Genomic DNA, 27,078 nt, shown 5'->3' on the forward strand with positions numbered 1-27,078 from the left:
AAAATAAAACTGCCTCTGAAGTAAACAAAGGCTTGAATTTTTTGCATTCGCTGCATTTCTCAGGATCAAGAATCTATCTTTGGCTTCTATAATAGTTTTGTTTGATGCACAGAATAAAGGACTTAACTTTCTACATGAAAATCCTTTGACAATCGAGCATAAAATTATTTTTTAAACGCCACTTCAACAAATCAATAGGATGGAAGGTAAATTAGTGCTGGTTATGCATCAACCTCGTTACAAATTCGCCGGATTTTAGATTTGAACCAACTGCTCAAAGTTTCCGATCAGCCTTGTCAGGCCAAAAACGAGCCGGTTGGCAAAAGAACTTACAGTTGCGGTATCTGCGGCAAAAGCTTTAACATGAAGAGTCACCTTACGGAACACGTTCGCATTCATACGGGAGAGAAACCCTTTAAATGTGACCACTGCGGTTCACAATTCAGGACCGGCAGCAATCTTAAAATACACGTGCGAAAGCATTCCGGCGAGCGGCCACATGTTTGCGTGGAGTGCGGTGAAGGATTCATACGCAGGTACCAATTAACGAACCATGAGAAATGTCACATAGACAAAAAACCTTTCAAATGCGATGTCTGTTGCAAAGCATTCTCATCTAAACCCGCTCTTATGCAGCACAAACGTATTCACGTAAACCGGAGACAGTTCGAGTGTGACCTCTGCGGAAAACTGTTTCACACTAAGAGTTGTTTGATTCAACACAGTCGAGTGCACACAGGAGAAAGACCTTTCAAATGCGATTTATGTGATAAATCATTTGCCTCAAGTAGCGCGGCTAAAAATCATCGACTGATTCATACCGGTGAAAAATCACACAAATGCGATGAATGCGACAAACAATTCATTTCCAGCAGCACTTTGACTAAACATCAACGAACTCACACAGGAGAACGACCGTACGGATGTACGTTTTGCGGTAAAATGTTTACCGAAAGTGGCAGCTTGAAGCATCACATACGCATCCACACAGGAGATAGGCCCTATAAGTGTGACATCTGCGGCAAGGAATTTATCGCCAGCAGTTCGATGAAAATCCATCGGCGTATTCATACCGGCGAAAGGCCATATCGGTGTGAGTTATGTGGAACGGGATTCCTCACCAGCAGCAACCTCGTCCAGCACATGTCGTTTCACGAGAAAGAGGGTACGCATCGGTGCGACGTATGCGGTGAATGTTTCCTTCATCTAAGTCAATTTGTTGCACATAAACAGACGCATGAACAAAGCATAGTAGTACTGAAACAGGAAATCGACATTCCCAATAACTGAAAATTGTGGCTAGGTTAGAAAATAATCGATTTGTTTATTTATAGTGTATAATTTAAGTGAATAGAATATTAGAGCAATACAAAACATTATACATCATCCTCTTCCTGTTTTGCTCATCTCGCACTTTATCAATCAATAGCGTCAGAAAGTGCTCCTTCCACCTGGCTGCAACCGTCGGTTTGTCCGTACGGTCCGTACGCATAACTGGCGCAGGGATGTTCCTGCTTCTTACTCTATTGACTGTTCCATAGAATCTTCGCACGTCGTTTCTAGCAAAGTTGTCCTCTGCACTGGCGAGCGCCTACTCCTCGTGCTTGAGCTTCTTCCGACGATGGACTCTATTTTCGGTAGCTCTTGTCTCCCTGTATCTCTCTCTGTCCGTCAATCTCTGGCACTCAATACCAAACCAGCTGTTACGCTGGCTTCTACGCGTCCTACCTACCACCAATCTCGCAGTCGTTCCAATGGCACTATATTATATAAATATATTATAAATATTATTCCAAAGCCCATTTGAGTCTTCCACTCGTTCCTCCTGCTGTTCTGCGATCCGATGATCTAGCTCTCTGGCGTATTCTTCCGCCACGCCATCAGGTTTCAACAACTGTATGTTGAAACGTATCGTCATCTCTGTGCGAGAATTCAGCACATTCGACAACTGTCCGTGGATTTTACGAACGACGAGACAATCGTCACAGTCAATGTTTGATCCCCGAAAAACTTAAAATCAGTAACATCGGAAAATTGCCGAACGTCAATCAATACGTGATCGATTTGGAAGCAGGCTTCTCCATTTGGATGCCACTAATTATTCAAACGTGGAAACTAGAAGCTACATATGGCCATTCCTCTGGCCGCGGCACAGCTTATTAGCATCAGGCTGTTTTCGTTGGTTGACGAGTGGAGTCTATGCTTTTCAATGTCCGGATGGAAGAATTGTTCCCTCCCAACCTGTGCGTTTGCATCTCCGATGACGACTTTTACGTCATGTTTTGGGCACTCGTCATAGGTTCATTCGAGCCTTCAATAGAATTCATCTGTAAAACCATCGGATTTGTGGTTTGTAGGTGCGTAGATGTTAATTACTGTAGTTAAAATGTGCCCTTAATCCTTAACACACATATACGGGCATCTATGGGCCTCCACCGGATGACTCTTGTTTTCTGTTTACCCAATGCTATGAAACCGACGCCGGTTCTACTGCTCCCTTTCTCCGGAATTCGGCCGCCGCTGAAGCTGTAGCCAGCTCGTGCCAGTTCATTGTGAGTTCGGACGTTCCATGTACCCAACTTCCAATCGTTTACCGTTTTCTGTTGCTGTGTTCGTAGCCTAGGTCTTTGCGGATTGTTCCGTTCCATATTTTTAATTTCATTATTCGTGGTTAGGAGAGGTTTCGGTGTGCTACCTTATCAGGGTCGCGAAACCTACATCCTGCTCATGGGGCTGCCATCTTAGGTGTAACTGGTTGGATACAGCATTTCATGATTCTGTCGCTCGCTTCGGGTCAAACGCTGTTATACGTCACCCCTAACATGGGGATACAGTCGCGTACTACCTCCTTCCCAGTCAGCATACGACCAAAGTTTCCATCGAGGGTTATTTACCCGATCTTCACTAAGGTGACTTGTGCCATGAGACGATTTAGTAAACGAACCAGAGATCTGTTAAGTTTTATTGATTGGTAAACCATGGCTTTCATTTTGAATATTTATAAAAGATTTTCCCTTCTTTTGACGTAGAACTACGTCTTACGGCAACATATACAGGGGACCAGTTTCATTACAGGGATCCAATTTCAAAAACCAAAAACATCGAGAGCGTCACAAAAATTGTCCATTTTCAACCGTTTTAAGCTCAGTCATTTTTCAACCGATTTTCGTCATTTTTGCAGTAATCGATTGGAAAATCAACCATGCACCCGTCCAAATACAGAAACTTGTAATCTGATTGTTCGAACGATTGTACTATTGAAAATTGTCAAGCCTTGTCGAAACGCAAATGTCGACCTCTGATTGGTCGCACAATGCTTCCTTCCCTAACAAGGTCGACAGAATATACCTAGTTGACTAGAATGCGCGTTTTGTGTGATACCACACGGACGTTGGTTGCTGATCGTGAAGAAGAAAGAAAAGCCGGGTTTCAATTTCTGGCTGATCGCGCTGAGCGGTTGATACTTAAGCATCTGACTATCTGGCGGCTGTTATGAAGTTTTCGGTAGCTGCAGAATTATTGGAAATGGCAGGCAATTCTACTGAAGAAAACGGGAGAACTAGAATCATCAGCGAATGGTTATCCGAAATGATGACGGAAAACCGCTAACTTCAGCATTCGCAAGATAAGAAAGATTCAACATTGCCTCAAGAATGTGTTGGTGGCCGGTTGTAATATATACTTGTTCTAGTGCTGGATGGCAGCAGATAACAGAAATGCAGCACTTACGCTATTGCCTCTTAAAACAAAACGGTTATAGTTCGACATCACAGCAGAATTTCCAACTTTATACTCATGTCTACCGTCGGCAGTATCAAACACGCAACAATTTGCTTCTTTAGTCACTTTAGCAACTTTAGTCACACCTATTTTTGCAGTTATCCCATTCCACAACGTGCAAAAAATCTATATCAGAGCGGATATCGCACGCTATCTGGACCATAAAGCATTTATGAGATAATTGAAGGAAATTTGCAACTGCAGCAACCAGTCTTTTTCAAGGCTGCTAAATATATTTGGAAGAGCATAATGAATGGTTATTACTAAATTGCAACTTTGATTGCAGTTCGATCACATACATAAGACATACGTTACACTCAGGAAGAAATCTTCCAAAAAAGTTGGTACAAAATGAACTACTCGAATGGTATCACACTCTGAATAAAATCACTGATTGAGTTGTTTTCGAAGGCAGTGTACCTGCGCAGTCCTGCATTTGTCTCGTTTCCACTCGAAAAATGCTGCATTGATTTTGTAAATAACTTTTTGACAGTTCCTTATGGGATTTTCTTTGGGGCTCGATAAAGCCTAGGAAAAGAAAATTCATTTTGTTCATTATTTGTCGAGCAGTTGGACAGGACGAGGTACGGAGTACTATGGGCCAACCTAAGACAAGACGCGACAGCTGGCTTCTTATTTTTCTTTTCGTAACGGCCGTCATCCCCGTCGAAATTTTTTCGAACGTTCCATACCGTTGATGCCAGAATGATTATTTTTAACAACTTCTGCAGGTCAATGAAAATAAAACAAATTAAAATTGCAATATATAGGCGAATAATACTCAATTTTTATTTATTATTTTATGTTCAATAAAGCATACTTCTACTATCAAATTTTTTCTTCCTAAGTTTCTTGGTACCCAAGTTTTTTCTTCCTAAGTTTCTTGGACTTCAACCGAAAAAGTAAAAAACGATTAATCAATGCATTTTTAAAGTTATAACAGTGAAATACATTACTCGGTAATATCATGTACCTTGCATACTTTTGCATGATTATTTATGAACAATTATAATAGCTAAATTATTACTCTCCAGCATCACTGCTTTACAGTGAAAAGTAACCTCGTTGTATTTTCTACGTGACGATTGCGTTATCGGATTCAGCCAATGAGCAGCCGGTTCAAATTGGTTGAATGTAACGGTGACCAGCTGTCACGTCTTGTCTTAGGGTCAACGTGTACCAGAAAGAAACGCCAGTGTTACGTATGTCTTATGTATGTGGTGTTACAATCGATTGCTTCCGACTGCACCATGAAACGGCCGCACCAGCGAACATGTACACAAAACCAGTAGTAGATTTCCGAGTACGAATATCACCCGCCCAATCCGCATCGGAATACCCGATCAGGTCACCACCACCAGCATTGTAATACCGCAATCGCAAATTCTTGGTTGCCTGCAGGTAGCGGACGACTCGCTTCGCAGCCACTCAGTCCGCCTCTGTCGGTGAACTCACTCTTCGACCGAGTATTGATGCACTCACTGCCACATCCGGTCGAGCACAGACCGCTATGTACAGTAATGCACCGACAAGACTTCTATACTTGGCCCCATTAGCGAGTACGGAACTCTTGTCCTTCTCCTTCACATATCCAGACTCCATCAGAGTCTTTGCCCCTTTCGCTTCGCGAAGTCCGAACCTCTCCGCCACTCTATCGATATAGCCTTCCAAAGACAGGCTATAAACTCCAGCTTCACAACGTATCTCCAAGCCAAGAAAGTAACTAAGGTCACCCAGATCCGTGATATCGAATTCTTTCTGCAGTGCTCTAAACACAACACTAATTTCCGCTTCATCTTTACATAGATTCGCTTCTCGTTTACCAACTTCGTATAAAGTCAGGAATCCGCCATGCTTTGCTTAAACCCCATGCCTTTAGGAACTGCGTCCAGTCGCTTGTTCCAGCACCTAGCAGATTGTTTCAGTCCGTAAATACTTCTCCTTAAGCGACACACCATGTTCAGCTTACCTTTTATTGCATGGCCAGGAGGTTGCAGCATGTACAACTCTTGGTTAAGTTGTCCATGCAAGTAGGCTGTTTTCACATCAAAGTGCCCCAGCTTCATACCTCTCTTGCTCGCTGTTGCTAACAGTGATCGAAGCGTTGTATGGGTGGTAACTGGTGCAAAAACTTCGTCGTAGTCTTCACCGTATTTCTGGGAGAATCCCTGCGCCACCAGACGTGCCCTATATTTGGTCACCTCACCAGCTGCGTTTCGTTTCAACTTAGAAACCCAGCGGCAACCGACAGGCTTGCGTCCCTCAGGTAAATTCACCAGCTCCCACGTTCCGTTTTCCATATGAGATTTTAATTCGACTAACATGGCTGCTTTCCATCTTTCTTTCCTATCGCAGCTCAACGCTTCCTTCGAATTTCTTGGTTCTATTTCCTCCTCGGAAGTTTCAGCTGAAAAAATCTCCTCAATCAGCCTTCTTGGTGGAACGCCCTTCGATTTGCGTGTTGAACGTTTGGCGATTTCGTACAACGGAAAACCATGAAACGAAGATGCACCACTGGAAAAGCTGCCATACATAGTCGAATCTAAATTTTCTTCATCACTATTAACCACGAAACCAGCTTCGGAGCCTTTCTCGGAACTTGCTTCTGAATGTTCATTAGGATTCTCTTCATGGTCCGAATCTTCCGAATGTCCTACTAGCGGAACGTCAAAAAATTCTCTTGTCGCTGGACGGTCGATTACGGGAACAGTACGAACGGCTTCTTTCACACTACACAGCTCAAGAAATTTTGCATCTCTACTGATTGTAATTCGACCGGTCTGAAAGTTGAGAAATCGATACGCTTTTCATCACACCGCGTAACCGACAAAAACCAACTTTTCGGACTTCATATCAAGAGCCCGCCTCTTCTCCTTCGGAACATGCACATATGCCTCACTTCCGAATATCTTCAGCATGATGAGTAGAACATGGTGTAACGGTTTGACCAAAAACTAGGCGCGGGGTGAGGAAGCGTTTTTTAACTTTGGAGGGTTGGAGACGAAGCATCACTATGCAACAGCGAATACCTTTTTCGTGTTTGTTGATATATCCTCCCTAACTAACCCAATTAAAGACCGCAAATTCAGGTGTTTTAAGTTGGAAATTGTTTCTTAAACTAATGAATAATGGTAGCAAGGTATGTAGCATTACCATATTTATAATTTAAACGCATCGAAATGATATATTATGAGATGCGATAATTTTTATGCCCTAGTTGTTTATAAACAAACCTACTCGCTGGCATTTTTTTTCCCCAACATGGCCGATTCTGCTTTTGACATATCGTTACACCACACACTCCCTAAAATGAATTCAAAAATGATTAGAAAACAATTCATTTTCATAGAAAGTGGAACAACACGAAAATTGAGTAGCTCTGTTGTTATTCAAAATTGTGTAACCATAGTATGGGCAAATACTGTGTATTTATTATTTAAATGATGTATACAATTGAACTCATTTTTCGTGTTTAATAAAACTTATTTAGTTCTTAAAAAATATCAGTTTATGTGTACAAAATTATCCATTTTTTGAATTTAAAACTACTCAGTTTTAAAATTAAAACCTACACAGATTTAGATTTTGAAACTATCAAATTTTTGAATAGAAAAATATTCATTTTTGAATTTAGGACTAACCATTTTCAAAATTTAAAAGTACTCAGTTTAAGAATTGAAAACCACTCAGTTTGAAATGCGATGTTAGCGTAGAGAGGGAGGTTTGTGCCGGTAACAGTCAGAACAAAACAAACAAAATCTGAACGGTGTCTAATTATATTTATTTTTTAAGTATATTTTGCTCTTTTTTGTGATGCATAATCACTTGATATTTTACTCTCCCACAATCTTCCTGATGACACGAACAACCTGAAAACTTTTGGTTCTTTAGAATGAATAATGAAAAAAGTTTATATGTGTACCTTAAAGCTTTTTAAAATGTCCGTGACCACCTTCCCAGCGATTTTCTCATTTTTTGGAATCACTCAAACAGCCACAAGAATAGATAACACGGCCGCAAAGGCTAAATAATGGCGCACAAATGTTGAATCATGGTGCCGCCTTTTCACTCGTGTCAAATAATGGTGTCGTTTTTTCATGCTTGCTACTCAAAATTGAGTTATAGTGGTAAATTCAAAAATGAGTTATTCTTGATTAATCTAAAATCAGTGTAAAAATTACACAGAATCACCAAATGCGGTATTCATTTTTTGACGTTTCCATGCAACTTATGAAATTGAATTAAAACTAATTCATTCGCCGTGTTACTTTTCACGAGCGTGCATGTCTTTATACATCATGATCTTCAGGTGACTGTACGACGGTTTCTTACGGTTCCACTTTTCGTACGGAGTGCAGTCAACCGCCGACGATGGGCAGCGATTCTGCAAATAATTTGCCGTGTTGATCGCCTCGCCCCAAAGTTTCTTCTCCAAACCAGATTCCGACAGCATACAGCGCATCATTTCCTTCAGATATCGGTTTTTTCGTTTTGCCACTCCAATTTGCTGCGGTAAATACGGCCATTGTCAACGAAAAACTACTTTTTGACTTTTTGCCTTATGGAATTTTCTTCAGAGCTAAATAAAGCCGAGAAAAAGAAAATTCATTTTGTTCATTATTTGTCGAGCAGTTGGACAAAATGAGCTACGGAGTACTATGGGGCAACGTGTATCAGAAAAAACGCCAGTGTTACGTATGTCTTATGTATGTGACTACGCCCTAACGTAGCATAGCAAATTTAACAAACAGTGTCGTTACCTGAAAAAGAAATAACATTAACAAAACATTAAAAAAACCTTAAAAATTGCGTTTAAATTTTTAATGTTTTGTTAAGGTGAAACGGGATTGTGGCCTTTTCCTATACAATTTTGAGGTTAGAGTTCTTTTTACTTCTGTATTTTGATCGTAAAAAATTCGGCTTCCACTAAATAAACAGCACTCAAATTGCTACTTCAGGCATGCAACAGTTGTGAAAACAATTGATCAAAGTTTCATGTACGTAGTCTTCATGAATCAAGAAAAAATTAGATTGCAAAATTCGAGTTGATCGCAACCACGTCCCGATTCACCTAATGTTATTTTTTTTTCGGGATAGCTTTGATCCGCGTATGCGCACGACGAACTAAAAAAATATTTACGTTTGGTTGGGTGTAACAAATATCGCACAGCTCTCTTCATTTGTCAAAAAGGTGAAAAGCAACAGGCAACAAAAGCTGTTTAAAATGGAAATAAATGTAAACAAATGGTTGAATCGAATTTCTATCTGTAGCGTCTACATTTTTGATTTGTAAAAAGAATAAAATTTAAGATTCTTAAAAATTTTCCTTCGACAATCCAGCATAAAATTGTTTTATGAATGCCACTCACACAAATCAATAGGATGGAAGGTAAATAAGTACTTTTTCTGCATTAACTCTGTTACAAGTTTTCCGGATTTCAGAGTCGTTCCTACCGTCTAAAGCTTCCGATCAATCCTGTGAGGCCCATATCGATCCGGTTAGCAAAAGACCTTACAGTTGCGATATCTGCGGCAAAAACTTTGAAGAGAAAAGTTCCCTTACGGCACACTTTCGCATTCATACTGGAGAGAAACCCTTTAACTGTGACCAATGCGGTTCGCAGTTCAAGACCGGTAGTAATCTTAGAATACATGTACGGAAGCATTCCGGCGAGCGGCCACATGTTTGCGAGGAGTGCGGTGAAGGATTCATACGCAGGTACGAATTAACAAATCATAAGAAATGTCACATCGAGGAAAACCCTTTCAAATGCGATGTGTGTGGCAAAGCATTCACATCTAAACGCTATCTTACACAACACAAACGTATTCACATTAACCGAAAAGAGTACGAATGTGACCTCTGTGGTAAACTTTTCTTTACTAACAGTTGCTTAAATCAGCACAGTCGAGTGCACACAAAAGAAAGACCATATAAATGTGATTTATGTGATAAATCGTTTACCACGAGCAGCGCGGTTAAAAAACATCGACAAATCCATATCGGTGAAAGATCACACAAGTGCGATGAATGCGATAAACAATTCATTTTCAGTAGCACCTTAATTAAACATAAACGAACTCACACTGGAGAACGACCGTTCGGGTGTCAGTTCTGCGGCAAGATGTTTACTGCAAAAAGCGGCTTAACGTACCACTTACGCATCCACATGGGAGATAGGCCCTATAGCTGTGACATCTGCGGCAAGGAATTTGTCACCAGCAGTGTGATGAAAATCCATCGGCGTATTCATACCGGCGAGAAACCATTTCAGTGTGCGGTATGTGAAAAAGGATTCCCCACCAGCAGCAACCTCGTTCAGCACATGACATTTCACGGTAAAAAGGGTAGACATCATTGCGACGTATGTGGTAAAAGTTTCCACCATTCAAAACGATTCGCAGCGCACAAACAAACGCATAAATAAAATATAGCATTGAAATAATATATTTTAATTGTTGTTAAAAAACTGTTTTTTATTTGCTTCCTGAAAGTACTGATGCATCAGTTATGTTAAACTTCGAAGCTCTTTAAGTTTAGTTATTGGAACACGCAAAAGTGGTTATATTGAGGAATGATTTTTGTGCCTAACGTACATATTTTTATTATGTATGGGCATAAATTAGAGTCATTCTGGTTCAATCATTTCTAATTGATTACGCAACGTTAGCTCCTGTATAAAACCTAGCTAGACTTTGCTTTTCATTTTTTATCCACACGTCACGCCATACAGCCATCATTCTGGAAGGAGATATGAAAAGAAAGATTAAAAAAATGGAATTTTTGTACGATTTGAACCACTATTACCATTGCTCCGATCGTTTGTGTTTATCTCTCGACATTTCTGAAGAATCTACAGAAGAGTAAAGGTATAATCCGAAGAAGCACATGCTTGCGTGAAGCCCTTTCGATCTGGCAGATCAGAATCTGGTAGAGAACTTTGAAGGCAGCTTTGATCAACGTTGTGCAATGCAAGTTGCTGTGTATCTTTTTTATCATGAAGTAACCTGTGGTTCGCGAGGTCGTTACTGGAGAGGAGTTCTTTTCCACATATCTCGCACTGATATGGCTTCTCGCCTGTATGAATGAGTCGGTGCTTTTTTATTGCATAGCTGTCAATAAACTTCTCTCCACAGATGTCACATTTGTACGGTCTCTCTCCCGTGTGGAGGCGTGTGTGACGATTCAAACTGTTACTTCCGGTCAACATCTTACCGCAGATTTGGCACCCGTACGGTCGTTCTCCAGTGTGAGTTCGTTTATGGATGGTTAAAGCACTGCTGGAAATGAATTGTTTATCGCATTCATCGCAGCAGTGTGATTTCTCCCCGGTATGGGTCTTTCGGTGCAGTTTAGCTGAGTAGCGTGTGATGAACGATTTATCACACAAATCGCATTTGAACGGTTTATTTCCGGCGTGCACGTGTTTGTGCTGAATTAAACCATTCTGATTATTGAATCGCTTGCCGCAGAGGTCACATTCGTACTCTTTTAGATTTGAGTGAATACGTTTGTGATTTATGAGTGCAGATTGGTATGAAAATCCATTGCCACACACATCGCACTTGAAAGGTTTTTTGTCGATGTGCCATTTCTTATGGATCGTTAAATGGCTCCTGCAGATGAATCCTTTACCGCACTCCTCGCAAATATATGGCCGCTCGCCGGTGTGCTGTCGCACATGTATTGTAAGCTTGCTGTTATCTGCGAACTTCTTTCCACAGTAGTCACAGTTAGAGCGTTTCTCTCCCGTATGAACGCGGACGTGTGACGTGAGGCTACTTTTTGTTTTGAAGCTTCTACCGCAGATACTGCAATCGTGGAGTTTTTTACTAGTCAGATTATTTTCGGTGGCCTGATTGAGATGATCGTGACATTTTGTATGGTCCTTCAATTGGTTACTGCAGATGAATCCTCTACCGCACTCTCCGCAAACATGTGGCCGATCACCGATTTGTTTTCGCACATGTAATTTAAGATTGCTGCTATGTTTGAAGAGCTTTCCACAGTAGTCACATTTGAAGGGCTTTTCTCCCGTATGAACGCGGGCGTGTACCGTGAGGTTACTTTTCACTTGGAAGCTTTTGCCGCATATATCGCACTTGAAAGGTGTTTTATCGATGTGCCATTTCTTATGGGTCGTTAATTGATTCCCGCTGATGAATCGTTTACCGCACTTCTCGCAAACAAAAGGCCGCTCGCCGGTGTGCTGTCGCATATGTATTCTACAATTGTTGCTAGTCCTGAAAAGTTTTCCGCAGTGGTCACATTTGAAGGGTTTTTCCCCGGTATGAAAGCGGACGTGTACCGTGAGGAAAAATTTTGATTCGAAGCCTTTGCCGCAGATATCGCAACCGTAAGGGTTTTCGCTAGACGGATCATTTTCAGTGGCCTGATTAGGTCGGTGGTGCCTATTTTTATGGTTCGTTAATAGGTTTTTGCTGAAGAATCCTTTACCACACTCTCCGCAAACATGTGGCCGCTCACCGGTATGACGTTGTACATGTGTTCTATGAATGGTGCTAGTCCTGAAGAGCATTCCGCAGTATTCACATTTAAAAGGTTTCTCTCCGGTATGAATGCGAACATGTTCCGTAAGGTGACCTTTCAATTTGTAGCTTTTACCACAGATATCGCAACCGTGAGGTTTTTCACTAGCCGGATCATTCTCAACGGCTTTATTGGATTGATCGGAAGCTTCGGGTTGTAGGTTTAAATCTAAAATATGGCAAGCTTGTGAAAAAGTTAATGCATAAACAACGCTAATTTACCTTCCATTGCAATTGTGTACGTGGCACTCATGAGGTAATTGTTTTTGGATCGTCGAATTTTCTTGGGTATAAATTAAATTTTATTCTTTGTCCCAAACAACTCCACAAATGCTACAAAAAACTTTTCGTTTAAGTCGTTCAAGTGAAGAGCAAACTTTCCCAGCAATCCAGTAAATGACATTATAGATTAAAAAGGTGCAAACTTTTGTTTACCTCCACAACAGAGATGCCAGATGATTTTGTTGAATATCCGCAACTGCTCGAAAAACCGTAAATCTTGATAATACAGTAAAGTCTTTCTTTACACGATTCATTTTACACGTTTTTTACGACGATTTTCCAAATAACGCGATTTTCAATGCGTCGTTTTTTTTTTTGAATAAACCGGTTTTTCACACGGTTTGTTTAGCACGATTCTTCGTCCTCGCGTAAAACAGTTACAGTAAATAACAGTAACGGTAATAAACTATAGTAGGGTGATTTTCAAGTTAAATTTTTACACGTTTTTTTATGACGTTATTTCCAAATAACGTGGTTTTTTCGACGTTTTCTCAAACATATTTGTGCATGGTGCATGGAATCGTGTAAAAAAGAACTTTACTGTACTCGATCCCTAATTCGAATAAATTACGCTTCGCAGATATTTGCAGTTCCTTTATAGTTTCTGCATATTTTCATCAGAGTCGCCTTATATTTTCGCAGACTCTCTCAAAATGTGTGCTGACTTTTTGCTCCCTCCAGCGCCAGCCATATATCCTTGAATCACGGTTTTGTTTGTCATTTTGCAGATGCGTGTCAAAAACCCATTAATGAGTAAAATTTCGCCCATTCTTTCGGAACTACAAAGCTGCTGATTATGTTCGGTTTTTGCATGATAGCAAGAGCAGGGTAAGAAAGGAAAACCCATTAATGGGTACTTTTTCAACCATTTCGCCGAAAAGTGAGCCATCCCATTTAATGGGTAAACTTGATTTACCCATTAACGGGTAACGTCAAAAACTGGGTAGAATTTCACTCATTTTGAGAAATACATTTTCTCGAGAAATGGGTGAAATTTTACCCATCATTAAAAATACTGTACAGTCGCCGTTCGATAACTGCAAGACTTTTAACTGCAACGCTTTTTAACTGCAAGACTGATAAAACTGCAATGCAGTTATCGAACCGCAATCCGTCAAATCTGATGTCAAAGTCATATTTGACATTGAAGTGACAGATCTCGTGGGGGGATTCTAAATGCATTCGAAAATGAAAATTGAATTTCTAGAAATATTTTAAAAGGACTCTTTCCTTTCTATCTATCGATTGAGTTCAGAAACGTCTCGTAAAATGGTCTATTGTAGTGATGAACTTTATCTTCGCCTACATATTTGTTCTGTAAAGTAGTTACTGAAACGCAATAAATTATGATGCGGAATTATGAATATCAAATTGATTAATCGAAAAGCTTGCCTATTTTAGTTTTCTGCTATTTTTTGCCACTAATCCATTAAAAAATACATTTTGACAGCATTGAAAACAAAAATGGTAGTGACTAAAATTTGGCATGTGTCAAGTGTTGCAGTTATCGAACGGCATTCGATAACTGCAATGAAAACTTGTTGCAGTTATCGAACGACGACTGTATACGGAAATTTTGTGATTATCACACAAAAAAGTGAAAAGAAGTGATAGTGAAATCATCTATTTTTAATTATTTGCAAATGTATAAAAAGGACTCTTATTTACGAATACACTACGCGGCTTTTTTTACGTGGATTCCGGAATTTACGCGGTTTTTTACGCGGATTTCGGAATTTACGCGGTTTTTTTTACGCGGCACGTATCCCCTACGTAAAAAAACGACTTTAGTGTACAGGAGTATTTTATCTGCTATCATCAATTGTCTGAATCGCAATTTTTGTAACAATTGATTCATTAAACATAACCACTAGTCTATTTACACTTTGTGTTGATTTTTTCGATCCGTTTTTATTTGGTGATGATTTCTTACGTGATGTTTCATTTGTAAAAAAAACCTGTGACGAAGGTATTGTAGCCAGATAGAAGACATTCTAGAATTAATATAAGAAACTCTCTCATTGTGTACAATTCAATACTTGATTCTACGTACTGTTTACCTTGCAACTTCTCAAACGACGCAGCATCGAGTTTCTTTTTAAGATCTTAAATGGCAATTTTTAACAAATAGTGAACAAAACAGATCGTAGAAGTAACGCGTGCGAACAAATCGACAGAGCAAACTGAAAAAACACTTGAAGTGTTTTTTCGCCCAGTGAAAAAATAACCCATTTTTTTCCTAAGAATATGTCTTCCTAATGCGTACAATTTTACCCATTTCACATTTTTAAATTTACTCATTTTTTTGACACCCGTAAAAAATGGCTGCAAAATTATCCAATCATGGGTATTCGACTCTTACCGTGAGGGCAGTAAACAGTTTTGCTACACTCTTAATTTATTTCGGAAAACTTCCCAACAGCTGATCGAGCTCGGCGAAGTTTTAGACAAATGTCAGCAATATATTTCGACGAACAATCAGCAAACATATCGATCTACCATAAACCAGCATGTATTGACATTTTGTTTGCCGAAGTTCTTGAAAATTCTACCGAAAACTTGTAGAATATTTTGCTTTATTTATCAGCTGTTGAGTTCTCGGCAATAAAATCTAAGTGTGTATGGAACCTACATATAGAGAGAAGACAAGGCGCTCACCGTTATGGCTACTGTCAATAGATCATTGCATACAAAAAATAACCTCACTTTTTTGACATTTCTCACGGGTTTGTTTACAAGATGTTAGAATTTTTTTTTCATTCACCGTTCAGTGATAGGAGTGAAAATGAATGATACGAGTACGAAAAAGATCGAAAAACTCTCCGACTATGCGAATACGATACTACCAGGCAGTAAAGCAATTTTTAACAACACACTTCCGCATTGCTGATACATTAGAGAGCTTTGAACAGTAAATAATATAAATAAAATTTACGAACGAACCTTGTTTACACAGAGAACAGACTAACAAGCAAACGACTAAAAATGTGTAAAACAGTTTGTGTGCTCAAAAATATACCCTCCGAATTACACCCCTCGTCATGCTAAATGGTAAAGTAAGATGTGATGTCGCTACTATCACCGCTGAGCGAACGGCATGGCGAATATATGTCAACGTCAGTACCAAAGGGAGTAAAAAGTACAGATACTGATGAACACGCAGGTTGTTTAGCGACGGTAGCGACATCACACTTTACTTTACCATTTAGCATAACAAGGGGTTTAATTCAGAGGATAATTTCGTTACACACATGCACAATTTTACACCCCTTTTTCAGACTGTTTGTTCTTCGCCTGTTAGTCTGTTCTCTGTGTTATTTATATTGGCATCTCCACTTCGGAGATATTCGAATTAGAAAAGCATTTGTTCGTAGCTTGTAATGACAAGACAAACATTTGAATTAGCGAATTCGGTAGATTCTCCCTTTCTCAGTAAACAGCAAATACGAACCCATTCGGTATTTGCAAAGATAACCTGGACAAGATACCTAACTTCCATATTTTTCATACATTTTGAACACGACCGATTTCCGACGGTTAGTGCTGCCATCTGATGACTTAAATTCTCATAAAATTGTCACTATGAGCAAAACCGATTTATCGTGCATAGTCCGTCATCGATCGTTGAGCTGTTCAAGATTGTATATGAAAAAGGTGTAGCAGTTTGGTCAGCTAGACGCTTAAGATAACATGCAGATTAATGATATTGTCATTTTTTGCGCTTAATGCTATTGCCATCTTTTTTGCACATTCAAAGTACGAAATAAAAGTGTGAAATTGACTGTCAGAGTTGGGGTTTATATTGAGGGGTTTTATTTATTTTGAGGTCCCATTCTACCAAAACTTAAAGTTTGATATGTCGCAAGCCAGGTTTCAGCACCATTGGCATAGATTGGCTGTAGAGCGTGCTCATAACGGTTATCAGGAATTCCTGATGGTACAATTAATTTTAAATGATGCGCCGATAATTCTTGATTCTTCCGGAAAGCTTCATGTTTGAGAACTAAACATTCGTACACATTATTATCATTTTTCGGATGGCAGCACCGTACAGTCGTCCACATGGATACTGAAGAAATTGTTTCACCTTTCAGCAGTCATATCTTGACTTTGTCTCCAGTTGATTCTGACGTTAAGTATACATCATATTTATTACAAAAGTTAACATCAATGGACAACGTAATTCTAATTCCCTAACAAAAAAAAATACATCATATTAACAGTGTATAAATTAGTTTGACTTTTGCTCACGCGCAGCGACAACCATATCCGATGAATTCTGCAAGAGTCAGGTATCTTGTTTTAGCCATCTTTGGTATTTGAGGCCAGAACGATTCACTGTACCGGCCGCTGTCGAAAAATGAACACCAAGAAAATATGTTCTCTTGCAAAGCTTTTTCCGCTATCAGCAACGTTTTTTAAAGGAGAAAATTTAACTAGCAACTTTAATTACAACACTTTGAATCACTAAAAGGTGCCAGTTGCCGATGATTCTTATTCACTGATTACACACTTGAAACTTTTTGCCGGGCCTCGGTAACTTATTGCCGAGAACGGCACTACTGAGTGCTCGGTTAAAAAAATAATGACAGCTGTCATATTTTTTCGTAAATCTCGGTTTACCCAACAAAAAATTTCTGCACATAATATCCGAAGTCTCGTTAGCAATATTTTGTGCCGAAATTTCAGTTAGGTTGAACCGAGATTTACGATGAAATGTGACAGCTGTCATTATTTTTTTAACCGAGCACTCAGTGGTGCCGTTCTCGGCAATAAGTTACCGAGACACAGCAAAAAATTTTAAGTGTGAAGCAAATGCCATTTAAAATTGTATTCCGCATTGTTTATTGGCACAGAAATGCCTTTTCAGTCATAAACTGTCATAACTTATGAAAAAAATCTTGAAAAAACAGTACCGAACATTGATTTTTTGATATTGTTTTTTGACTTCTACATCATCAATGATGACGAAAAAGAAGCCCTGTAAACCTGAGACTCAAATCATCTTTGTACCTTCCTATCCAGCTTTTTACGCACCATAAACACGTTCACTGGTCTTGGAGATACATTGCCGTGATATGACATTGTGACATAGATCCAAGTGATCAGTTTTTCAGTACGGCCTAAAAACGAATGAATTTCTCACCACTTTTGTATTGAAATGGGTGCCTACGTCACTTTGTTTTTATTTTTTTTTTATTTTATACAACGTACGAATAGGTAACAACGAAAAGGAAGATATTAAAAGATAGAACTTCGAATATTGAACAAATTGGCATGAAAAACCCATATTCGAAAAAATGTCCTTTACGCAGAGGCAGCGGCAATAGAATGGATAAGTCGATTTTTCCGGCAATCGCGACGTGGTGGTGGTGATGGACGTCGAGTCTCATCTCACCCTGGATGGCAACTACTGGCAGGGCACTTCGTATTCAACTTCTCTCCCGAAAGAAGCGAGCCCCGAGGTAACTTTCACATACCAGGTTTCCCTAAAAAGATGCTGCTGTGGTTGACAATCAATGAGAAAGGGATGTCAAAGCCGCTCTTCTTTCGCTCCGGACTGGCCATGATCGGGGAAATTTATAGTATAGAAGTGCCTGCAGGAATTTGCGTCGTTCATCAAATATATCGCGTAAACTGAGGAGGATTTGATAAATAAGGCGAAGAAAGAATTTAAAAACATGTCTACATGCATGTTTTTGCCACAATGGCGAATGTTCTGGGTCACTGCCGGAAGGCCGCTCGCAATGGCGTTGAATTTGGATGGAAACTTGATCAAACCCAACTATCTGTCTTAGGTTATTACTATCAGCTTCCAAAAAAGGCAAATTTCTAATGCAAACATGACTGCTGAATGAAATTCGAAAATAAAATTGTTCTCTCTGTCTCTGTCGATTTTACGAAAAGAAGATTAGGTATTTGTGGGTCCTGCTGAAACCTCGAATGTGCCCCTAGAAACACCGGATAAGGAAATGGATATTTTTACATCGGGAAGCCAGTGCTGCGATCGTCGTACTATAACGGAAAGGCATGAAGTTCTACCACCCACACCGGTTTCACATATCCGGAAAACGACGACTCTGATTTCTATTTCGCTGGATTTGAAGGATTATTTACTCCGATATTTTCTAAACATGTTTCGTACATGCATTCTCAACAAAGCGATCTTCCAAAGAAATGTCTCATTCGACCCAGAGATATTATGCCACTCCCCCAACTGAAAGAAGAACAAACCGTTCAAATGCAAGGAAGAGCTCCGAAGAAAGCAGCGGTTCTGACGAGCAATGAGTCCACCAACAATTTTCGGCTAGAAAGGATGGAACTCAGCTTGGACGCCTGTCGGTTGGTTAATGACTGGACCAAAGGCGCATAACAGTTCCCACCAGTGAACTTCAGCCTTCCAGCTACCGTACCCCTACCTTCTCGTGGTACCAACTGATGTGCGAGTAACCAGTGGAAAGATCGGGTAACCAACCCTGGTGGGACTGCTGGTCGCATGCTGACAGGGGGCGGGGCTTCCTTCCTCGGAAGGGAGTTTCCTGGGATCGACACCAACAGAAGCGTTCTAAGTAACGCAGTGTCCTTCTCAAGTCCTGGTAGTGTCCGGGATACTAAACAATGGCACTACGATGGCCCTCCTGCGACATAGTGGGGTTGGTCGCTGGCCTTGCAAGCCCGCACTATTAAAAATTAACAGCAACGAACGTAATAACGTTAAGTACGGACCGGAACAATCGGCTAGGACCTAGGCAACGAAAACGGACTAACGATTGGATTCTCGGAACATGGAACTGCCGATCTATCAACTTCCTAGGAAGTACCCGCGTGCTTTCCGAGGAATTGAAGACCCGCAAGTTCAACATCGTAGCGCTGCAGGAGGTATGCTGGAAGGGGACGATGGTGCGTACGTACAGGGATGGTCACACCATCTACCAGAGTTGTGGAAGCACACATGAGCTGGGAACAGCTTTTATAGTGATGGGAGAGATGCAGAAGCGGGTGATCGGGTGGTGGCCAATCAGCCCTAGAATGTGCAGGTTGAGGATCAAAGGCCGTTTCTTCAACATTAGTATTATCAACGTGCATAGCCCACACAGCTATCAGCAGTGCTGCGGAGGAAGTCCTGGGACACGTGCAACCGAATCGACGTAACGAGTGGTTTGACGAAGAATGTCGGCAGATTTTAGACGAGAAGAACGCAGCGCGGGCAACAATGCTGCGTAGAGCCACCCGTCAGAATGTGGAGCGATATAAACTGAAACGGAGGCAGCAAGTCCAACTCTTCAAGGAAAAAAGGCGTCGCCAGGAAGAGGAGGAATGTGAAGAACTCCAGCAGCTGCACCTCACACACGAAACACGAAAGTTCTACCAAAAACTCAACGGATCCCGCAGAGGCTTTGTCCCACGAGCCGAAATGTTAGGGACAACAATGGAGGCATTTTGACGGATGATCGTGAGGTGATCGAAAGGTGGAAGCAGCACTACGATGAACACCTGAATGGCGTGCAAGCAGGAGACCGCAACAGGGGCGGAGAAGACGTGGTCGGTGCAACGAACGACGAAGATGTGCCACCCCCAACAATAAGCGAAGTTAAGAATGCGATCCGGCAGCTCAAGAACAACAAAGCGGCCGGAAAAGACGGCATCGGAGCTGAGCTTATTAAGATGGGCCCCGACAAACTGGCTAGCTCGCTGCATCGGCTGATCGTCGAGATCTGGGAAACAGAACAGCTACCGGAGGAGTGAAAGAAGGGGTTATCTGTCCCATATACATAAAGGGCGACAAACTAGACTGCGAGAACTATCGAGCGATTACAGTCCTGAATGCCGCCTACAAAGTGTTTTCCCAGGTCATCTTCCAACGCCTGTCACCATTAGCCAGCAGGTTTGTATGAAGCTAGCAGGCCCGCTTCATGGAAGGACGGTCTACGACTGACCAAATCTTTACACTGCGGCAGATCCTCCAAAAGTGCCGTGAGTTTAGAGTCCCTACACACCATCCTTTCGTCGATTTTAAAGCCGCATACGATTCAATAAACCGACAAGAGCTATGGAAAATTCTAGACGCAAACGGCTTCCCAGGGAAGCTAACAAGACTAATTAAGGCTACGATAGAGGATGTGAAGTGTTGTGTGAGAATTTCGGGTGGAACGTCGGACCCATTCGAGTCTCACAGGGGGCTCCGACAAGGTGATGGTCTCTCCTGCTTATTGTTTAACGTCGCGATAGAGGGTGTTATGAGACGAGCGGGGTTTGACATGCGGGGCACGATTTTCAACAAATCAGGTCAATTTAATTGCTTTGCGGATGACGTGGATATTGTCGGCAGAAAATTTGAGACGGTGGCAGACCAGTATACCCGACTGAAACGTGAAGCAGATAGGATCGGACTGAAGATTAATACGTCAAAAACTAAGTATATGCTTGCGGGTGGGTCCAAGCACGACAGGGCACGCCTAGGCAATACGGTAACAATCGACGGGGATGAGTTTGAGGTGGTCGACGAGTTAGTTTACCTCGGCTCTCTAGTAACTGAGAATAACGATACCAGCCGGGAGATAAGGCGACGTATTATCAGTGGAAGTCGTGCCTACTATGGGCTCCATAAAAAACTACGGTCGCATAATCTGAGTCTTCGCACCAAGTGTATCCTGTACAAAACGCTAATAAGACCGGTCGTTCTCTACGGGCATGAGACGTGGACAATGCTCGAGGAGGACTTGCGAGCACTCGGAGTTTTTGAACGTCGGGTTCTAAGAACCATCTTTGGCGGTGTGCAGGAGAACGGAGTGTGGAGGCGTAGGATGAACCACGAGCTTGCGCGCCTCTACGGTGAACCCAGTATTCAGAAAGTGGCTTAAGCTGGAAGGATACGCTGAGCAGGGCATGTAGCTGGAATGCCGGAAAGCTACCCTGCAAAATTGGTGTTCGCTTCAAATCCGGCGGGAACGAGAAGGCGAGGGGCGCAACGAGCGAGATTGGTGGACCAGATGGAGCACGATCTGCAAAGTACCGGGTGCCCGCGGAACTGGAGGCAGGCAGCCATGGACCGAGTAAATTGGCGGAACCACGTTATGCAGGCCATGTCTTAGGACGTACGGCCATCTAAGTAAGTAAGTAAGTAAGCCTGTCGGCGGTAAAGCGGTATGTCAAAAGCAGAATCAGCGAGATTGAAAAAAAAAATTCGAAAAAATTTGTTTAGAAATAGCCACTGAATAATAAATTTTTAAATCGTTCGAAATACATATTAGCAATACTCAGAAGTTATAGGCGGAGAGAAGGCTGTGAGCCAAACGAACTGTCAAAATATGAACCAAACGAACAAGAAAGGTAACACCACATTGGAAGGTATTGCAATCAGGTATAATAAAGGCCGTGTTAATTTGCTAAACAATGGATTGAGAATGTTCCAATATTGCATTTACACAGTTACAATTTAACATCTTCACGTTCTATGCGATCCACTTTATTATTCCCCTGGACTTTCATTACACGAATCGAATGGAAAAGTTAGTCAACATCGCGCTTTGAGAAGAGACCTGGGTATCAACTCTGTTCCGAAAAAACGATACAGGGTGATATTTAGCCATTCTACAGTGCAATACACCTGAGAAACGAAACCATCAAAATCATGACGATCAACTGAGTTACAGAATTTCACTTTTTCATATGAGATATTTAGTACAGTAACGCTGCTAAGCGCCAATGATTATTTTGAGTGAATAAGACGTAGTGACTAGCACGCTAAAAGGTTTGTTTCTGAGAATTGAAGGGTTAGTGTTGATCTATTTAACAAACAATAGTTTTCACATGAGAAAGATCAGATCACACTGCTTGGTGGACTAATTCTTTTTTTTTTTTCATGAACCAACCTATGCCTAACGAGACTGCTACTGACGTGAAATTGTTTCCCACATACCTTGCACTGATATGGTTTCTCGCCGGTATGAATGCGTCGATGCATTTTCATCGCATTGTTATCAGTGAATTTCTTTCCACAGATGTCACATTCGTATGGTTTATCTCCCGTGTGGATGCGTATGTGACGCGTCAAACTGGCTTCTTTGGTAAACATCTTACCGCAGATTGGGCACCCGTACGGCCGTTCTCCGGTGTGAGTTCGTTTATGTTGGGCTAAATTGCTGCTAGAAACAAATTGTTTGTCGCATTCATCGCATTTGTGTAAATTCTCACTGGTATGGAGCTGTCGATGCCGATTAGCCGAGTAGCTGGTTGTAAACGATTTCTCACACAAATCGCATTTGAACTCCGATCCTTTTCCGGTGTGTACACGACTGTGCAGAATTAAACCCCTCTTAAAATTGAAAAGTTTACCGCAGAGGTCACATTCGAAATCTTTTCGATTTGTGTGAATACGTTTGTGGATTATGAGTGCGGATTGATGTGATAATCCTTTGCCACACACATCGCATTTGAAAGGTTTTTTGTCGATGTGCCATTTTTCATGGGTCGTTAAACGGTTCTTACAGATGAATCCTTCACCACATTGCTCGCAGATATATGGCCGCTCGCCGGTGTGCTGTCGCACATGTATTTTAAGTTTGCTGCTCTCTACGAACTTCATTCCACAGTGGTCACATTCAAAGGGTTTCTCTCCCGTATGAACGCGGACGTGTACCGTTAGGGAACCTTTTCTTTTGAAGCTTTTGCCGCAGATATCGCAATCGTGGGTTTTTTTACTAGATAGATTATTTTGGGTGGCCTGATTGAGTCGATCGTGCCATTTATTATGGTTTGTTAATAGGTACTTGCGGAGGAATCCTTTACCGCACTCTCCGCAAACATGTGGCCGCTCACCGGTATGCTTTCGTACATGTACTTTAAGATTACGTTCAGTCTTGAAGAGCAATCCACAGTAGTCACATTTGAAGGGGTCTCCTCCGGTATGAATGCGAAGGTGTTCTATTAGGTAACTTTTAAATCTGAAGCTTTCACCACAGGTAGAGCAACCGTGAGCTTCGGGTAGTTGATTTAAATCTAAAATTTGGTAAACTTGTAACGAAGTTAATGCATAAACAACACTAACTTACCTTCCATTGTCGTTGTGTGAGTGGCATCGATATTTTTTTTTCTGGATCGTCGAAGGAAAGTTATTCTTTGTATCAAACAACTGTACAAATAGCTTTTCGTTCTTGTGAAGTGTGCTGTATTGTTTACTTAACATCAGAGGTGCCAGATGAAATTAAAAAATGTCTGCAACTGCTCGAAAAACCGGCAAAATCTGGAGTGGCATTGTGCAGCTCGATTCGAACGATTTTCGCTATTTTCGAGTAGGTCACATACTGCCAGTTATGCTTTAAGCACAGACTAACAGACATAACACGTCGAACAAATTTTCAATCAAATCATCGTTTGGATGATTCCAGTACTTTACGTTAGTAACACTAGCACCATCTGCTGTCGTGTTCGCGCTGCGTCATGTATTTCGACATCAGCGCCAGCGTTACTGCATGTGTCAAATGGTGAACTACAAAATATGTATGAGATTGCAAGACTGCGCCCCAGACGACGTTTTCGCGCGATGACTGTTATTCTATTGTAAATTTGAAATGAACGTTTTTTGCGGCGATGGAGCTAGGTTCCAGTGTTACGTCTGTTAGTCTGTGCTTTAAGCTTAAAAGGAGCTGTCATTGCCATTTGTCCTGCGGCTCATCTAACCCGCAAAGTCGAAAAAAAAAAATACGAAAAACGAAACATAGCGCCCCCAGCGATCATTTAGTTTTGTTCGAGTTGCTCGGAACGAAATGCGCATTGTCACCCCTGATCATTGACAACTTTTTAAAGGAAAATACATTGCATGCATATACCATGCTTTTCAAAGTACTCTTAGTGTAGAATAATAACACAAATTTTTAGGAGAATCCATCAAGTCAAGCAGGAGATATTGCACTTTTTGTGATTTGGACGTTTTTGTACATGTCATCTTTAGGGCCGTTTACCCCACTTAACCTCAATGAAAATAATTCAAAATTTGCAAAACTTCCTACCTTAAAGAGACAAACAAATGCTGAGAATTTTGGCACAATCGAAAAGCATCTTAACAACGTCCCTCAGAAAGGTGGTTGCGCCTCTGGCGAACTGTCTCTTAACATCTTTACGGTTCTTGTGATATACCTCATTATTCCTCTCGACTATCATCGTTACCCCGGATTATACGAATCGAATGAAAACGTTAATTAACATTGCGCTTTTAAAAAAGTCCTGAGTATCAACCCCGTTGCTAAAATACCGATACTGGGTGCTATTTAGCCATTTTACAGAGGAATACACCTGAGAAACGGAGCCATCAAAAATTTCACTTTTCCGTTTAAGATATTCAGTATTCAACTGCTGAGTGACAAATAATATTTTGAGTAAAAAAAGGCGTAATGACTATCACACTGAAATGTTTCTTTCTTAGAATAGAAGTGTTAGTGTTGACCTATTTTAACATATGATAGTTTTCACATGAACTCGTGGATTAATTTTTGTTTTTTCATGAACCGAATTGTGCCTAACGAAACTGCTACATGGGTGAAATCGTTTCCCTCATACCTTGCCCAGATATGGTTTCACACCCGTATGAATGCGTCGATGCTTTTCCATTGCACAGTTATCAATAAATTCCTCTCTACAGATGTCACATTTGTACGATTTTTCTCCTGTGTGAATGCGTATATGACGCGTCAAATTGGTACTTTTGGTGAACATCTTACCGCAGAATTGGCACCCGTACGGCCGTTCTCCGGTGTGAGTTCGTTTATGTTGGGTTAAATTGCTTCTAGTAGTGAAATTTTTGTTGCATTTATCGCATTTGTGTGTTTTCTCACCGGTATGGATCTGTCGATGCTGTTTTGCCGCGCAGCTTGTTGTAAACGATTTCTCACACAAATCGCATTTGGACTCCGATCTTTCTCCGGCTTGTACACGACTGTGCTTGATTAAACCACTCTTGATATTGAATCGTTTACCACAGAGGTCACATTCGTACTCTTTTCGATTTGTATGAATAAGTTTGTGGTTTGCGAGTGCAGATTGATGTGAAAACCCTTTGCCACACACATCGCACTTGAAAGGTTTTTTGTCGATGTGCCTTTTCTTGTGGGTCGTTATTTGGCTCCTGAAGTTAAACCCTTTACCGCACTCCTCGCAAATATATGGCCGCTCGCCGGTGTGCTGTCGCACATGTATATTAAGCCTGCTGTTATCTACGAACTTCATTCCACAGTGGTCACATTCAAAGGGTTTTTCTCCCGTATGAGTGCGGACGTGTACCATGAGGTGACTTTTACATCTAAAACTTTTGCCGCAGATATCGCAATCGTGAAGTTTTATGCTAGACAGGTCTTTTTCGGTGGTCTGATTGGGTTTATCGTGCCATTTCTCATGGTTCGTTAATTGGTCTTTGCGAAAGAATCCTTTACCACACTCTCCGCAAACATGTGGCCGCTCACCGGTATGTCGTTGCACATGTACTTTAAGACTGCGTTCAGTCCTGCAGAGCATTCCACAGTAGTCACATTTGAAGGGTTTTTCTCCGGTATGAATGAGAAAGTGTTCTGTTAGGTGACTTTTAAATCTGAAACATTTACCACAGATTGAGCAGCCGTGAGATTTTTTGCTAGCCGGATCGTTCTGAATGGCTTCATTGGGTCGATCGGAAACTCCGGTTAGTTGGTTTGAATCTAAAATTCGACACAAAGTTGATACAAATTTGACGAAGTTAATTCATAAACCGCACTCACTTACCTTCCATTGTCGTTGTGTGGGTGGCATTCATGAAAGTATATTATTTTCGTCGTCGATCGTCGAAGAGAAACTATGCGTGAATTTAATGTTTATTCTTTTCACCATAAGCAACTTTACAAATAGTTTCTCGTTCTTGCAAAGTGCACACGTTTGTTTACCTCTTATCAGAGATGCCAGATGTCTTTGAACAATTGTATGGAACTGCTCGAAAAAACGACAGGCATGAAATGTACACGCTCGGCCGTTTTCACAATAAATTGAGAAAAGTTTGACTCAATTTCGTTAAAAGTGGATCTACCCTAAACAGAATTTTAACTCACTTTTGAGTAGCATGGATAAATGTCAAAAGCTGAGTACTATTTACTCGTTCCGAATACAGCATGAATCAGCCAAACTGAGTTATTGTTACTCGGGTTCGATAATTTGACGTTTTAACGCAGAAGAAAACACATAGAATTTCGAATTTAAAATTTGAAAAAACATAAAAATAAAATATTAAAATGTAACAGATTTATTTCCTATCAAGATAGGTAATTATTAATATTTTACATTAGTTCCGTATGTTCTGCATTGATAGCTTCGCGGAAAGAAAGCATTACCGTCTCATCCATGATCTTAGAATACGGACTCATACATAACACATACGTAACACTCAGGAAGAAATCTTCCAAAAAAGTTGGTACAAAATGAACTGCTCGAATGGTACCACCACATACT

General features: G+C 40.9%; 3 protein-coding genes across 4 annotated transcripts; 1 reads left to right on the forward strand and 2 right to left on the reverse strand.

The window, feature by feature from the left end:
• On the forward strand, positions 1-10,238 carry LOC129729207 (zinc finger protein 62 homolog). The gene is made up of 3 exons (XM_055687701.1): positions 1-206; positions 260-1,285; positions 9,223-10,238. Exons 1-3 carry the CDS (start codon positions 200-202, stop codon positions 10,206-10,208), a joined length of 2,019 nt encoding a protein of 672 aa, XP_055543676.1. The 5' UTR covers positions 1-199; the 3' UTR covers positions 10,209-10,238.
• Positions 10,231-24,859, reverse strand: LOC129729208 (zinc finger protein 91-like). Its single transcript, XM_055687702.1, has 4 exons — positions 23,664-24,859; positions 22,444-23,610; positions 10,589-12,499; positions 10,231-10,522 (listed from the first exon to the last, which is right to left on the reverse strand). The coding sequence occupies exons 1-3, from the start codon at positions 23,668-23,670 to the stop codon at positions 10,635-10,637; spliced, it is 3,039 nt and encodes a 1,012-aa protein (XP_055543677.1). The 5' UTR covers positions 23,671-24,859; the 3' UTR covers positions 10,231-10,522; positions 10,589-10,634.
• A 140-nt stretch (positions 24,860-24,999) lies between these two features.
• Positions 25,000-26,554, reverse strand: LOC129729824 (zinc finger protein 239-like). 2 transcript variants are annotated; one of them, XM_055688663.1, is made up of 2 exons: positions 26,358-26,554; positions 25,000-26,297 (listed from the first exon to the last, which is right to left on the reverse strand). In XM_055688663.1, the coding sequence occupies exons 1-2, from the start codon at positions 26,386-26,388 to the stop codon at positions 25,162-25,164; spliced, it is 1,167 nt and encodes a 388-aa protein (XP_055544638.1). In that variant the 5' UTR covers positions 26,389-26,554; the 3' UTR covers positions 25,000-25,161. The 2 variants fall into 2 exon arrangements, with proteins under 2 accessions (XP_055544638.1, XP_055544637.1); XM_055688662.1 differs by having other exon boundaries at positions 26,362-26,524.
• Positions 26,555-27,078: the final 524 nt, after the last annotated feature.

This window comes from Wyeomyia smithii, chromosome 3, assembly GCF_029784165.1.
Source record: "Wyeomyia smithii strain HCP4-BCI-WySm-NY-G18 chromosome 3, ASM2978416v1, whole genome shotgun sequence".
NCBI classification, from domain to species: domain Eukaryota; kingdom Metazoa; phylum Arthropoda; class Insecta; order Diptera; family Culicidae; genus Wyeomyia; species Wyeomyia smithii.